General features: G+C 39.8%; 1 protein-coding gene across 1 annotated transcript in view; it reads right to left on the bottom strand.

Moving 5' to 3' along the window:
• Window positions 1–430: 430 nt before the first annotated feature.
• LAMB4 (laminin subunit beta 4) overlaps window positions 431–14,062 on the bottom strand; it is a 116,461-nt gene continuing 102,829 nt past the window's right edge. Inside the window, 3 exon segments of the mRNA XM_053553419.1 lie at window positions 431–1,510; window positions 5,570–5,723; window positions 6,964–7,137. Coding sequence (XP_053409394.1) covers window positions 1,371–1,510; window positions 5,570–5,723; window positions 6,964–7,137 — 468 coding nt within the window. The 3' untranslated portion in view covers window positions 431–1,370.

Genomic DNA, 14,062 nt, shown 5'->3' on the forward strand with positions numbered 1-14,062 from the left:
CTGTATTTTTTGGCTCTGTGGGTCATTTTTTGTACCATTCATTGGTAGAGGTATGCAGAAGTCTCAATGCTGGCAATGTGGTAAGTTACAATTGTATACTTCAGGAGAGATTTCTGGCATGACCCTGCCTATAGAAGAGTTTCCTTCTATTTTTCAGGATATTTGGGGAAATAGATTCTATGATTTTCTTTAATGGCCTACATTTTAAGGAATTTTTCTTTTTTTTTTTTTTTGTGGTTTTTGGCCAAGGCTGGGTTTGAACCCACCACCTCCAGCACATGGGACTGGCGCCCTATCCCTTTGAGCCACAGGCGCCGCCCAGGAATTTTTCTATTTACGTGTAATCCTAAAGCCCTTTTGCTGAATTTTTAAATCCATTTTTAATGAGCCAGCCCTTAATAGAAGAGCTCCAGCTGGTTTCCCTCTTTCATACATCAATGTCGATGCATATTATTTCTTATTCATAAACTTAACTCCCTCACAATAATCCCTCTGAAGGACAATTTCAGCGAAGTGCTCCATCCTAAATCATACATGCAAAAATAGCTGATGTAAAAATCATAGACTCATTCTGAAATGAAACAATCTGATCTTTTATGTGAAACAATAAGAACAAGATTGCTAGTTTTAAAAAAATAAGTAGCAGATTTTATAACAAAAATGCCTGCAAATTATGAAAAGTAGTTCAATATTTATCTCTTTGAATCCCTTCCCTTCCCTTTCGTTTTATCTCTGTGAATTCCTTCCCTTCTCTTCCCTTCGCTTCCCATCTCCCACTTACATAATGAATGTGAATACTGTTTTAATGCCATTTGAAGAAAACAGAATCCTCTAGTTGAGAGAATGAGCATATAGGAAAACAGGTGTGAAAGCAAGTTCCATTTTTAATCGTATGCATTTGATCCCAAAGAGAATAATAGTCTTAAAAATAAAATCAAATCCAGATAAATATAAAATATAGGACAATCCAGTCCAAGCCATCCATATGTATTCCATATTCCATCCTAGAGTTAGAGATATTTGTTGTGTAGGTTCACTTGACTGAAATGATTATTAGTAAATACAGTACTTACTTAAATTTTTACTTTTCACATATAACTAATTCTTTTTAAGTGATGAAAGAGAAAGGAAGGCAAGAGGAAAGATTTCTGACCCTCCAGGCAATCCCTTTCTTTCCCCTTCTCTATTATAAAGTGGCATTTGCTGGCCCAGGGTCCCCATCCAGCTGAGCAGCTGTGTGGTGAGCAGAGGTGTGAGCAAGGGAGGGTGGAAGAGACCGACAATTAGGACTTCACCACGTCAGCACAGCTCCTGGGTCTGCACGTCAGAACCCAGAAACAAAAGCACCATCTTTTGTCATTTAACTTTGCCTAAGTATAGCAGGCAGCATATTTCTTTTCTTGTTCAACAATTTCATCCTTAAGGGCCACAACTTGATCTTCTAATTGTTTCAGTTGATCCGCTTTCTCTTGTCTACTTAGATTCAAATCTTGGATCTTCTTTTCTAAATCTGAAAGAGAAAAAGGAAAGAAAGATATGTTTCCGTTTGGCAGATTCTTCCCAGATATCTGCATCACACCAAGCCCAGGGATTTGTGTGCCTCTTAAAGATACACTTAGTTTTGTGTTTTGATTCAATGCATGAATCATCCCTTTTCAGCAGCCCTCTCAAGGTCTTAACATATATCAGAGCAAATTGACATTTTTGTCTAAACACTTTCCTATCTAAAGACATTTATCAACGTGAGTCTGCTGCTGCTTTGAATTCATTAGAAATGAAAAGACAGATAACAACCTTGATTAGATTTGGTGGAGTGCTGTATTTCCATACATTTGTTCTTATTATTTTAACTTCATTTTTAAACATGGGTTCTTCATTTCAGTGTTGTCCATTCTTTCAGAAAAAAAGAATGACATTTTCATCCCTTTTTCCTGTTGATATTAGCATCTCTGAATAGTAAAAGCAAAGTGATTCCTTTCTTGGCCCCACTTATCCATCCATTAATCCATCGACTCATTACTCATCCATTCACCCACCTACTATGTCTTCATTTATTCACTCTTCATTCAGAAAACATCTGGGAATTCTAGCAAACCCTAGCAAGGAGCCCACAGAGTAGTGGATAAGAGAGAGACACTTGACAGTGTGAGGTGGCTTTTCTAAAAGCCACTCTGACCTTAGGTAGAAGTGGAACTTGGTCAAATCACACCTGAGTACTGATTTCGTTTGGACACGTGTTAGGGGGAAAGAGCCAGATTTCTGAAGAGATTTGAAATTGTCCTGTTGAATTAGTTGGTGACAAAAGAAGATTCAGGGCATGTGCCACAGCTGTTTTCAAATATTTGGAGAGCCAGCTTAGGAAAGCAGATTACTGTGTTCTCTGTCATTCTAAGGAAAGAAAATGAAATCCACAAAGGAAGAATTTGTCTGAATATTAAGAAGAACTTTCTGTAGTCACAACTGTTCACAGATGAAAGAGCTGCCGTGGAAGGTGTATGTGTTCCACACTAGAAACTTTCAAATAGCATTTGGGATTGAAAAGGGGATTCAACATCGGAAATATATTTGGGCTAAAAGGAAAAAAGACCCTGGTGTTTCAACCGGATGAGTTAATATGATCCATCTGGTTACTTTTTATTTTCCCCCAGACCCTTTCTCCAGCCTGTTCTGTGTCCTGGAAAGCTAAACTCCATGCAGGACAGCACCTGGCTGCCTTGACCTCTGGCTTTCACTCCTATTTGGCCAATGGATATGCTGACACATGACCAGGGTGAGGAGAGCGAGCAGTTCCCATCCCTGTTTGGCACCGGGGTTCTGGCCATTCTCTCATCTGAGCTCATGCAGGGTGGCCTCTTCCCTAACGTACCCCACAGGGCTCTGGTAACATCCCTGCCTCCCTGTCCCTTCAGGCCTGGGGTGCTGATGGCTTCTCACTGCTGCTAGTCACCCGGTCCCTCTGCACGCTCAGCCGGTTTCCTTCATTCTTGTGCATTCTGTGTCGTTCTTCCCATTAACAAGGAGAATCTACTTACCCTCTTCCCACACCCATGCCCCTGAACCTGGGCTGGCTTTATAAGTAGTTTTGACAAACACAAAGTAGAAGAAATGGATGCAAGATCTCAAGAAGGCATCTTCTCACTCTTGAGGACCCCTGAAACGAGCTGGCTGTAAGGCAGCCTGAGGTAACAGACCGTGTAGAGACCATGTCTGCAACACAGCTCTGCCAGGCCCGACTCACCTGCCACTCAGCCATCAGCCAAGAGAAGCTGCCTGAGTAACCCAGATGAGACCCACGGAGGAACCGCCAGGCAACCCACAGCAAAATCAGACAATCATGGATTTGGGGTTGGTTTGTTATGCAGTGAATAGACTGAGACAAATCCATTTGCAAATACATTGTCTGGAATTATGTCCTCTACTCAACTTTGGTGCTTCCAAAGGCCCCTGACCAGGGTCCCACAGCACCTCTTTCTAACAGACAGACAGAGCACGGCCCTGTGGTTATGCCCCTTCTTGAGTGGCAGAGTGGGAAGGGGCCAAATCAATGTCTTCTTTTTCTGTGTTGTTGAGTTGTGAAAACAGCCTTAAAGTGAAAAGAGAACAAGAAGTTGAATGCATTATTTTAGACCCCTCTGAGAAGTCCTGTAACTTCAAGTTCTCTTCTAATCTAATTTGAAGAAATACAAAACTTCTACTTGGGAGGCTGAGGCAAGAGAATTGCTGAAGCCCAAGAGTTTGAGGTTGCTGTGAGCTGTGACGCTACGGCACTTTAGCAAGGGTGACAAAGTGAGACTCTGTCTCAAAGGAAAAAAGAAATACAAAACTTTTAGTTTTCCTTTGGACTCTGAGGTAAAACATAGGACAGAAATATTGTCCCTGTGTTTTTGCTCCTATAGTAAGGCCCGAGGTCTGAGATAGTAGAGACTGATTTTCATGGTATTGTTTATGGAATGTAAGGTAAAAAGAGTTCTTTCTGAATCTTCCCTAGTATTTCCTTTTACCAATTTTAAAGAAAATACTTGAAAATGAAAAAAAGGATATTACCCATAAATCCGCTGCTTTTAAAACAATTCTCCCAATGTAAACAGTGGTGGCTTCTGTGTAGTTCTCCCCAGAGATAGCTAATGTTGCCATCTGGCCCGCACTTTCCCTGGCTCGGGCGCATATTCATGTTGCATTTCATTTTCTTCATGTCATAGCGATGATATACGTGGTTGTAAAGCCAAAGACTTATTTTCTAACAAAGAAGCGTTTATAAGTGAAACATTTTGGTTACTTTAATATTTGGGCATTACTTATATTCCTAATGAATAGAATTAAAGTTTTGGGAGATCATAAATACAACCAAGAATAAAACTATCCACTCATAATTTGATATGTCTTGATGCTTTTAGAGGTTAGTTGAGGTCATGATGATTGCTCAGAAAAATCACAAGTATCAACTGTGGAAAACAGATATTCTAATTAGCTTTCTTACTGTTATGTGGTCTATGTCCATAGACCAAAATGTCCATTTTGATCAAAATCCTTGTGTGGATGTGATTCCTTCTGGGTTGCTATCCAGAGAGCTATGCTAGAGGGCCCAGTGCCTTAGAGCTGTGGTCCCCAACCCCCAGGCTGCAGACTGGTGCTGGTCCACAGCTGTTAGGAACTGGGCCCCACAGCAGGAGGTGAGCAGCGGGCAAGGGAGTGAAGGCTCATTTGTACTTTCCCTATCACTGGCACCACCGCCAGAGCTCCGCCTCCTGTCAGGTCGGGGGCAGTGGCATTAGATTCTCATAGGAGTGCAAACCCTACAGTAAACTGCACGTGAGGGATGTAGGTTGCGTGCTCCTTATAAGAATCTAATGCCTGATGATCTGGGGTGGAGCTGAGGCAGTGATGCTAGCTCTGGGGAGTGGCTGCAAATACAGATTATCATTAGCAGAGAGGTTTGACTGCGCAGAGACCATAATAGATCAAGTGCTTACAGGCTTATATCAAAACCACCCCCTACCAGTCCGTGGAAAAATTGTCTTCCAGGAAACTGGTCCCTGGTGCCAAAAAGTTGGGGACTGTTGCCCTAGAGTCTAAATCATACAGATCCTGAAAGAGTTATTTATAAGAGAGGAAAAATAAGCAGTGTTGGTTAGGACAGGGTTTCTTGACATGGCACTAATTGACATTCTGGCAGGGTAACGGTGGTCAGTGGGGGCTGTCCTGGGGGATCAACATCCCTGGCCTCTACCCACTACATGCCAGGAGTACCAGTAGGGTGACAAGCAGCTGCCTTCTGACATCTCAGTTGAAAACACTGAATTAGCAAGAGGGCATTTCAAGGTAGCTAAAAGAAATCTTTCTTTGTTTTGATTAACGCAGGGCAGATGCTCATTACAACCTTCTAGGCAAACCCATGCAAGAGACTTGTTACTTTGCATTCCCCAAAGCACAAGACCAACTCCTATTTCTCTCTTCAGTGGACTCATATGTGGCTAAACTGTATTAAGGATAAACTGAAATTGGTATAAATTTTACCAGGAAAAGGGAGAGGTTATTGTCAAACTGATGGTGTGGGTAAAGGAATAGATACCTGTTATTCTCCTTATTTTGTCCTCTGTAACTTCAGCCAATTTTTCCGCAGCATCTTTCAGCTGTTTAACTTTCCCTAATGTTTCCTTTGTCAGTCCTATCGTACTTGCTTTATGCTGAAGAATAGCATATTGTTTTTTCAGCTCAACAAACTCCTGTAACAGAGCAACACTCCTATAATGAGAAAGTATTTATCAAACATGTACATAAGCACGATGATTCTTCTAATACTATACATAAAAAGAAGACGGAGGAGGAAGCCATCATCTAATCGATATGCTCAAGTCATTCTAACATTTCCTACAAGGATTACATTTGCATGCATGTTTTTTAGGCTGAAAAAAAATTTAGCTTCAGTTGAAAATAAAACTTCTTTATTACAAAATATCAAACAACGCACATGAAGGCAACTATTTATGAGGCACTGATCATTTATTCTGCACTATGTTATGGTGGGAGATACAGAAGGCAGAAATGATCTAATTCTGTCCTTGACAAAGCTCTGGTTCAGTGGGGTTGATCAGCTGTAGGTGCAGAATGAAGGTGCAGGCAAGGGATGAAGATATAGTGTATACCTGACTGGGTTTGCTAAAAGGTAAGTGAGGAAGAAAGGGGGCAGGAAGGGTAGCAGGCATGTTAACTTGGAAACGGAATGGAAATCTTTGCATTAGCCTGTGTGGTTGACAACCTAGAAGGTTCAGTAGCTGAATGAAGGCCAGAACCAGGAAACAAATATGGAGATGGGAAGAGGGTAAGAAGGACGCACCTTTCTCAATCTGTGCCCCATAGAAAATGTTCTCGACTCCCAAGTCAGTGGAAAATTTACTCAGGACATTAGCAATTAAACGCAAGAGAATAGACCAATTGTAAAAACATTAACATGTTTCTTTTGTTTAAGCTACATGTACTATATTAACACGACCAACCAAAGACTTGCTGTTAAGAAAATAAGTTGATAGGTTCTTTCAGCAACCTAAATTAAGGGGCCACTTTCCTCAACTGTTTAATTAACTCGCTCTGACTTTGGTAACTTGATCTATTTTCTTTGGCAGGGTGACTTTCCTTTTTCTTTGTTTCGATTGAATTAGAGTAAAGGGCAAATACATACAATACACACAGACAGTATAAATTGTGGAAGTTTGTGGAAGCCTAGGGAAAATGTGATTTATGGACTATTTGACCAGTACCCCACTAAGAATACTAGGATGGGCATGATTTCCAGGGACTTCTGCCTTCCAGAAAGACCGTTTTCTGCTACAGAAGATTCTTTGTATGTCAGGATCCCTCAGACCAGCACAAAAGAAAATGCTGAGAAATAGCACAAAAATCTGTGACTAAAGGATTATCTTTCAAAGAGCACTGTCTGCTCTAGGTAGTAACGACAGGACCAGTGACCTGCTCAGTGCTCCCAGCCTGCCGTCGGGCGGATTCAGCCTGAGCTTTCACACTGCCAGCCTGCTCTCGATTCCCTTGCAACTTGGTCCACAGCAGGGCAAGTCCATCCTCCAGCCGTGACTGCTGCTTTACTAAGTTCAGCTTATGCTTCATTCCCTTGGCTTGATTTTCAGCCTGTTGTTGATTTAAAGATCAGAAAGGGAAAATTTCTTTATGAAACAAACAGGAAAATAAATGGTGTATTAAGCTGTTAAAAAATAAGCTGGATGTAAAGGAAAATAATGCCTTTGCTTTTTCCATTGAATGTAATAAAAAAAGTTATAGTGTGATATTTCAGACATACAAAATGGTCTGAAAAATATGACAAATATCCTGTACCCACCAGCCAATTTAAGAATAAAGCACTAGCCAAGTGTGGTGGCTCACACCTGTGATCTTAGCACTCTGGGAGACTGAGATGGAAGGATTGCTTGAGGACAGAAGTTTGAGACCAGCGGAGCAAGAGCAAGACCCCCTCTCTACTAAAAAAAAAAAAAAAAAAAGAGAGAGAGAGAGAAATTAGCTGGGTGTCGTGGCGGGCACCGGTAGTCCCAGTTACTCGAGAAGCTGAGGCATGAGATCACTTGAGCCCAGGAGTTTTGAGGTTGCTGTGAGCTATGATGATGCCACTGTACTCTAGCCTAGGTGACAGAGGGAGACTGTCATAAATAAACAAACAAACAAACAAACAGCATTAACAATGAGCTAAGGCCCTCCGCGTACCACTCCCTATTAAATCTTCTCTCTATTAAATCTTCTCTCTCGAGACTAGTAGCAACATTGTAACCCCACCACTTCCAGAACAAGAGAACCAGGAAGAAAAGTGGAAATGAACTGGGAGATCCCTTTTTCTTTCTCAACTTTTCTAGTTTAATTATAATTTCCCATTGCTGCCTTTTTAAATAACTACAACTTCATTTTTGCTAGTGTTTCTACCCCTATCATTTGGTTTTTCACCCAATTGTATCCCTGTAAAGTTTTCTGTTTGCTTGTTTTGGTTTGATTTATAGCATTTTTGTCTTTCCTCTCTACTTGGTGGAGGTGGGGTACTGTGTCTGATCAGGTTAGCAAAGAGCTGCTGACCTCAAGGGAACCACCCAACTGGGCACTCCCAGAAGGTGGGGTTTTTTAAGGTTGTGTCAAAGTACCCTACTGTACACCTATATTGCCCTGTCTCCCTCTTTCTGTGCCTCTCTTCTTTTTGTCAATATTCCTTATCCCCACCCCCTCTCCTTTCTCTATCTTTCTTTTTTTTCTTATCACTCGGTCCTCCTTTCTTTCATCCCTTTTTTGCTCCTCAACCTTCTCACCCTTCTGGTCCTGTAACCCTTAGTCCACAGGCACAAAAACTTAAAGAGCAAGAGGAAGTGAAAGGAAAATTAGGGCAAGGAAACAGATAAAAGAAATCACTCATGAGGAAGAATCAGCAGAAAACTCCAGGCAACATGAAGAACCAGTCTAGAACAACCCCGCCAAGGGACCATGAGGTAGCTACTGCAGAGGATTCCACCTATACAGAAATGTTAGGAATGACAGAAAGGGAATTTAGAATACACATGTTGAAAACAATGAAAGAAATGATGGAAACAATGAAGGAAACTGCTAATAAAGTGGAAAATAACCAAAAGGAAATCCAAAAACAGAATCAAATCAGAGATGAACGATAAGAAGAATATAAAAAGGATATAGCAGAGCTGAAGGAAATGAAACAGTCAATCAGGGAACTTAAAGATGCAACGGAAAGTATCAGCAACAGGTTAGACCATGCAGAAGAAAGAATTTCAGAGGTAGAAGACAAAGTTTTTGAGATAACTCAGATAGTAAAAGAGGCAGAAAAGAAGAGAGAGAAAGCAGAACGTTCACTGTCAGAATTATGGGACTTTATGAAGCGTTCCAACATACGAGTTATAGCAATTCCAGAAGGGGAAGAAGAATGCCCCAGAGGAATGGAAGCCATACTAGAGAATATTATAAAAGAAAATTTCCCAAACATCACCAAAGATTCTGACACACTGCTTTCAGAGGGCTATCGGACCCCAGGTCGCCTCAACTCTAACCGAGCTTCTCCAAGACACATTGTGATGAACCTGTCCAAAGTCAAGACAAAAGAAAAGATTCTGCAAGCTGCCAGGAGTAAGTGCCAGTTGACCTACAGGGGCAAATCCATCAGAGTGACCGCAGACTTCTCTAATGAAACTTTCCAAGCAAGAAGACAATGGTCATCTACCTTTAATCTACTTAAACAGAACAATTTTCAGCCCAGAATTCTGTACCCTGCTAAGCTAAGCTTCAAAGTGACGTAGAAATCAAACCATTTACGGATATACAAACATTGAGGAAATTCGCCACAACAAGACCAGCTCTACAGGAAATACTTCAACCTGTTCTGCACACTGACCACCACAATGGATCAGCAGCAAAGTAAGAATTCAGAAATCAAAGGACAGAACCTAACCTCCACACTGATGCAAAAGATAAAACTAAGCAATGTACTCTCACCAAATAAGACGAATAGAATACTACCACACTTATCAATTATCTCCATAAATGTTAATGGCTTGAATTCCCCACTGAAGAGACATAGATTGGCCGACTGGATTAAAAAACACAAGCCATCCATTTGCTGTCTGCAAGAAACACACCTGGCTTCAAAAGACAAATTAAAGCTCCAAGTCAAGGGTTGGAAGACAATTTTTCAGGCAAATGGAATTCAGAAGAAAAGAGGAGTTGCGATCTTATTTTCAGATACATGTGGATTTAAAGCAACTAAAATCAAAAAAGACAAAGATGGTCACTTTATATTGGTCAAGGGAAAACTACAACAAGAAGACATTTCAATTCTAAATATTTATGCACCCAATTTAAATGCTCCCAGATTCTTGAAGCAGACCTTACTCAGTCTGAGCAATATGATATCTGATAATACCATCATAACAGGGGACTTTAACACTCCTCTTACAGAGCTGGACAGATCCTCTAAACAGAAATTAAACAAAGATATAAGAGATTTAAATGAGACCTTAGACCAACTATGCTTGATAGACGCATATAGAACACTCCACCCCAAAGACAAAGAATATACATTCTTCTCATCACCCCATGGAACATTCTCCAAAATTGATCATATCCTGGGACACAAAACAAATATCAACAGAATCAAAAGAATTGAAATTTTACCTTGTATCTTCTCAGACCATAAGGCACTAAAGGTGGAACTCAACTCTAACAAAAATGCTCGACCCCACCCAAAGCCATGGAAATTAAACAATCTTCTGTTGAATAACAGATGGGTGCAGGAAGAAATAAAACAGGAAATCATTAACTTCCTTGAGCATAACAACAATGAAGACACAAGCTACCAAAACCTCTGGGATACTGCAAAAGCAGTTTTGAGAGGAAAATTCATCGCTTTAGATGCCTACATTCGAAAAACAGAAAGAGAGCACATCAACAATCTCACAAGCCATCTTATGGAATTGGAAAAAGAAGAACAATCTAAGCCTAAACTCAGTAGAAGAAAAGAAATATCCAAAATCAAATCAGAGATCAATGAAATTGAAAACAAAAGAATCATTCAGAAAATTAATGAAACAAGGAGTTGGTTTTTTGAAAAAATAATTAAAATAGATAAACCATTGGCCAGACTAACTAGAAATAGAAAAGTAAAATCTCTAGTAACCTCAATCAGAAATGATAAAGGGGAAATAACAACTGATCCCACAGAGATACAAGAGATCATCTCTGAATACTACCAGAAACTCTATGCCCAGAAATTTGACAATGTGAAGGAAATGGATCAATATTTGGAATCACACCCTCTCCCTAGATTCAGCTAGGAAGAAATAGACCTCCTGAACAGACCAATTTCAAGCACGGAGATCAAAGAAACAATAAAAAAGCTTCCAACTAAAAAATGCCCTGGTCCAGATGGCTTCACACCAGAATTCTATCAAACCTTCAAGGAAGAGCTTATTCCTGTACTGCAGAAATTATTCCAAAAAACTGAGGAAGAAGGAATCTTCCCCAACACATTCTATGAAGCAAACATCACCCTGATACCAAAACCAGGAAAAGACCCAAACAAAAAGGAGAATTTCAGACCAATCTCACTCATGAATATAGACGCAAAAATTCTCAACAAAATCCTAGCCAATAGATTACAGCTTATCATCAAAAAAGTCATTCATCATGATCAAGTAGGCTTCATCCCAGGGATGCAAGGCTGGTTTAACATACGCAAGTCGATAAACGTTATCCACCATATTAACAGAGGCAAAAATAAAGATCACATGATCCTCTCAATAGATGCAGAAAAAGCATTTGATAAAATCCAGCATCCTTTTCTAATTAGAACACTGAAGAGTATAGGCATAGGTGGCACATTTCTAAAACTGATTGAAGCTATCTATGACAAACCCACAGCCAATATTTTACTGAATGGAGTAAAACTGAAAGCTTTTCCTCTTAGAACTGGAACCAGACAAGGTTGTCCTCTGTCACCTTTACTATTCAACATAGTGCTGGAAGTTCTAGCCAATACAATTAGGCAAGACAAGGAAATCAAGGGAATCCAAATGGGAGCAGAGGAGGTCAAACTCTCCCTCTTTGCTGACGACATGATCTTATACTTAGAGAACCCCAAAGACTCAACCACAAGACTCCTAGAAGTCATCAAAAAATACAGTAATGTTTCAGGATATAAAATCAATGTCCACAAGTCAGTAGCCTTTGTATACACCAATAATAGTCAAGATGAGAAGCTAATTAAGGACACAACTCCCTTCACCATAGTTTCAAAGAAAACGAAATACCTAGGAATATACCTAATGAAGGAGGTGAAGGACCTCTATAAAGAAAACTATGAACTCCTCAGAAAGGAAATAGCAGAGGATATTAACAAATGGAAGAACATACCATGCTCATGGATGGGAAGAATCAACATTGTTAAAATGTCTATACTTCCCAAAGCAATCTACCTATTCAATGCCATTCCTATCAAAGTACCAACATCATACTTTCAAGATTTGGAAAAAATGATTCTGCGTTTTGTATGGAACCGGAAAAAACCCCGTATAGCTAAGGCAGTTCTTAGTAACAAAAATAAAGTAGGGGGCATCAGCATACCAGATTTTAGTCTGTACTACAAAGCCATAGTGCTCAAGACAGCATGGTACTGGCACAAAAACAGAGACATAGACACTTGGAATCGAATTGAACACCAAGAAATGAAACTAACATCTTACAACCACCTAATCTTCGATAAACCAAACAAGAACTTACCTTGGGGGAAAGACTCCCTATTCAATAAATGGTGTTGGGAGAACTGGATGTCTACATGTAAAAGACTGAAACTGGACCCACACCTTTCCCCACTCACAAAAATTGACTCAAGATGGATAAAGGACTTAAATTTAAGGCATGAAACAATAAAAATCCTCAAAGAAAGCATAGGAAAAACACTGGAAGATATTGGCCTGGGGGAAGACTTCATGAAGAAGACTGCCATGGCAATTGCAACAACAACAAAAATAAACAAATGGGACTTCATTAAACTGAAAAGCTTCTGTACAGCTAAGGACACAATAACCAAAGCAAAGAGACAACCTACACAATGGGAAAGGATATTTGCATATTTTCAATCAGACAAAAGCTTGATAACCAGGATCTATAGAGAACTCAAATTAATCCACATGAAAAAAGCCAACAATCCCTTATATCAATGGGCAAGAGACATGAATAGAACTTTCTCTAAAGATGACAGACGAATGGCTAACAAACACATGAAAAAATGTTCATCATCTCTATATATTAGAGAAATGCAAATCAAAACATCCCTGAGATATCATCTAACCCCAGTGAGAATGGCCCACATCACAAAATCTCAAAACTGCAGATGCTGGCATGGATGTGGAGAGAAGGGAACACTTTTACACTGCTGGTGGGACTGCAAACTAGTACAACCTTTCTGGAAGGAAGTATGGAGAAACCTCAAAGCACTCAACCTAGACCTCCCATTCGATCCTGCAATCCCATTACTGGGCATCTACCCAGAAGGAAAAAAATCCTTTTATCATAAGGACACTTGTACTAGACTGTTTATTGCAGCTCAATTTACAATCGCCAAAATGTGGAAACAGCCTAAATGCCCACCAACCCAGGAATGGATTAACAAGCAGTGGTATATGTATACCATGGAATACTATTCAGCCATTAAAAAAAATGGAGACTTACATCCTTCGTATTAACCTGGATGGACGTGGAAGACATTATTCTTAGTAAAGCATCACAAGAATGGAGAAGCATGAATCCTATGTACTCAATCTTGATATGAGGACAATTAATGACAATTAAGGTTATGGGGGGGGGAGCAGAAAGAGGGATGGAGGGAGGAGGGTGGGGCCTTAGTGTGTGTCACACTTTATGGGGGCAAGACATGATTGCAAGAGGGACTTTACCTAACAATTGCAATCAGTGTAACTGGCTTATTGTACCCTCAATGAATCCCCAACAATAAAAAAAAAAAAAAAAAAAAACTTCTCTCTCTTCTCCCAAAGGCAGCCATTATCCTGAAGCTAGTCTTTGTCATTGCATGTGTTTCTGTAGGCTTTTTGCCACAGTCTGTGTAGTATTTTCAACAATATGCGGTATTTATTTTTTCATCTTATGTAAAATAAATCATATTGTATATTTCTGCAACTTGGTTTTTAAAATTCAACAATGCTGTGCAGGTCATGTGAGTTAATTTCTACAGCTTTAGTTCATTATTTTTACCAACTTAATGTATTCCATTTAGAATATATAGCAAGTTATTTATCTATTCTCCAGCCAGTGCCAGTGGCTGCTAATATTTTTTACTTACAAACAGTAATAGTGTATATTTGTTTATCCCAAGGTCTGTATTTATCATACTTAGAAGTCCTATTTAAATATATTTCAAATCTAATCGGTTATTTGTGAGCTCTGGTCTCTTGTTCATTGGTCATACATTCCAACCTTTCATACCTTCTTGGATTTTCTTCAACGTAGTAAACTTGTTTTATATTCCATATCTAGGAATGGT

The sequence above is a fragment of the Nycticebus coucang genome, chromosome 11, assembly GCF_027406575.1.
Source record: "Nycticebus coucang isolate mNycCou1 chromosome 11, mNycCou1.pri, whole genome shotgun sequence".
Classification (NCBI taxonomy): domain Eukaryota; kingdom Metazoa; phylum Chordata; class Mammalia; order Primates; family Lorisidae; genus Nycticebus; species Nycticebus coucang.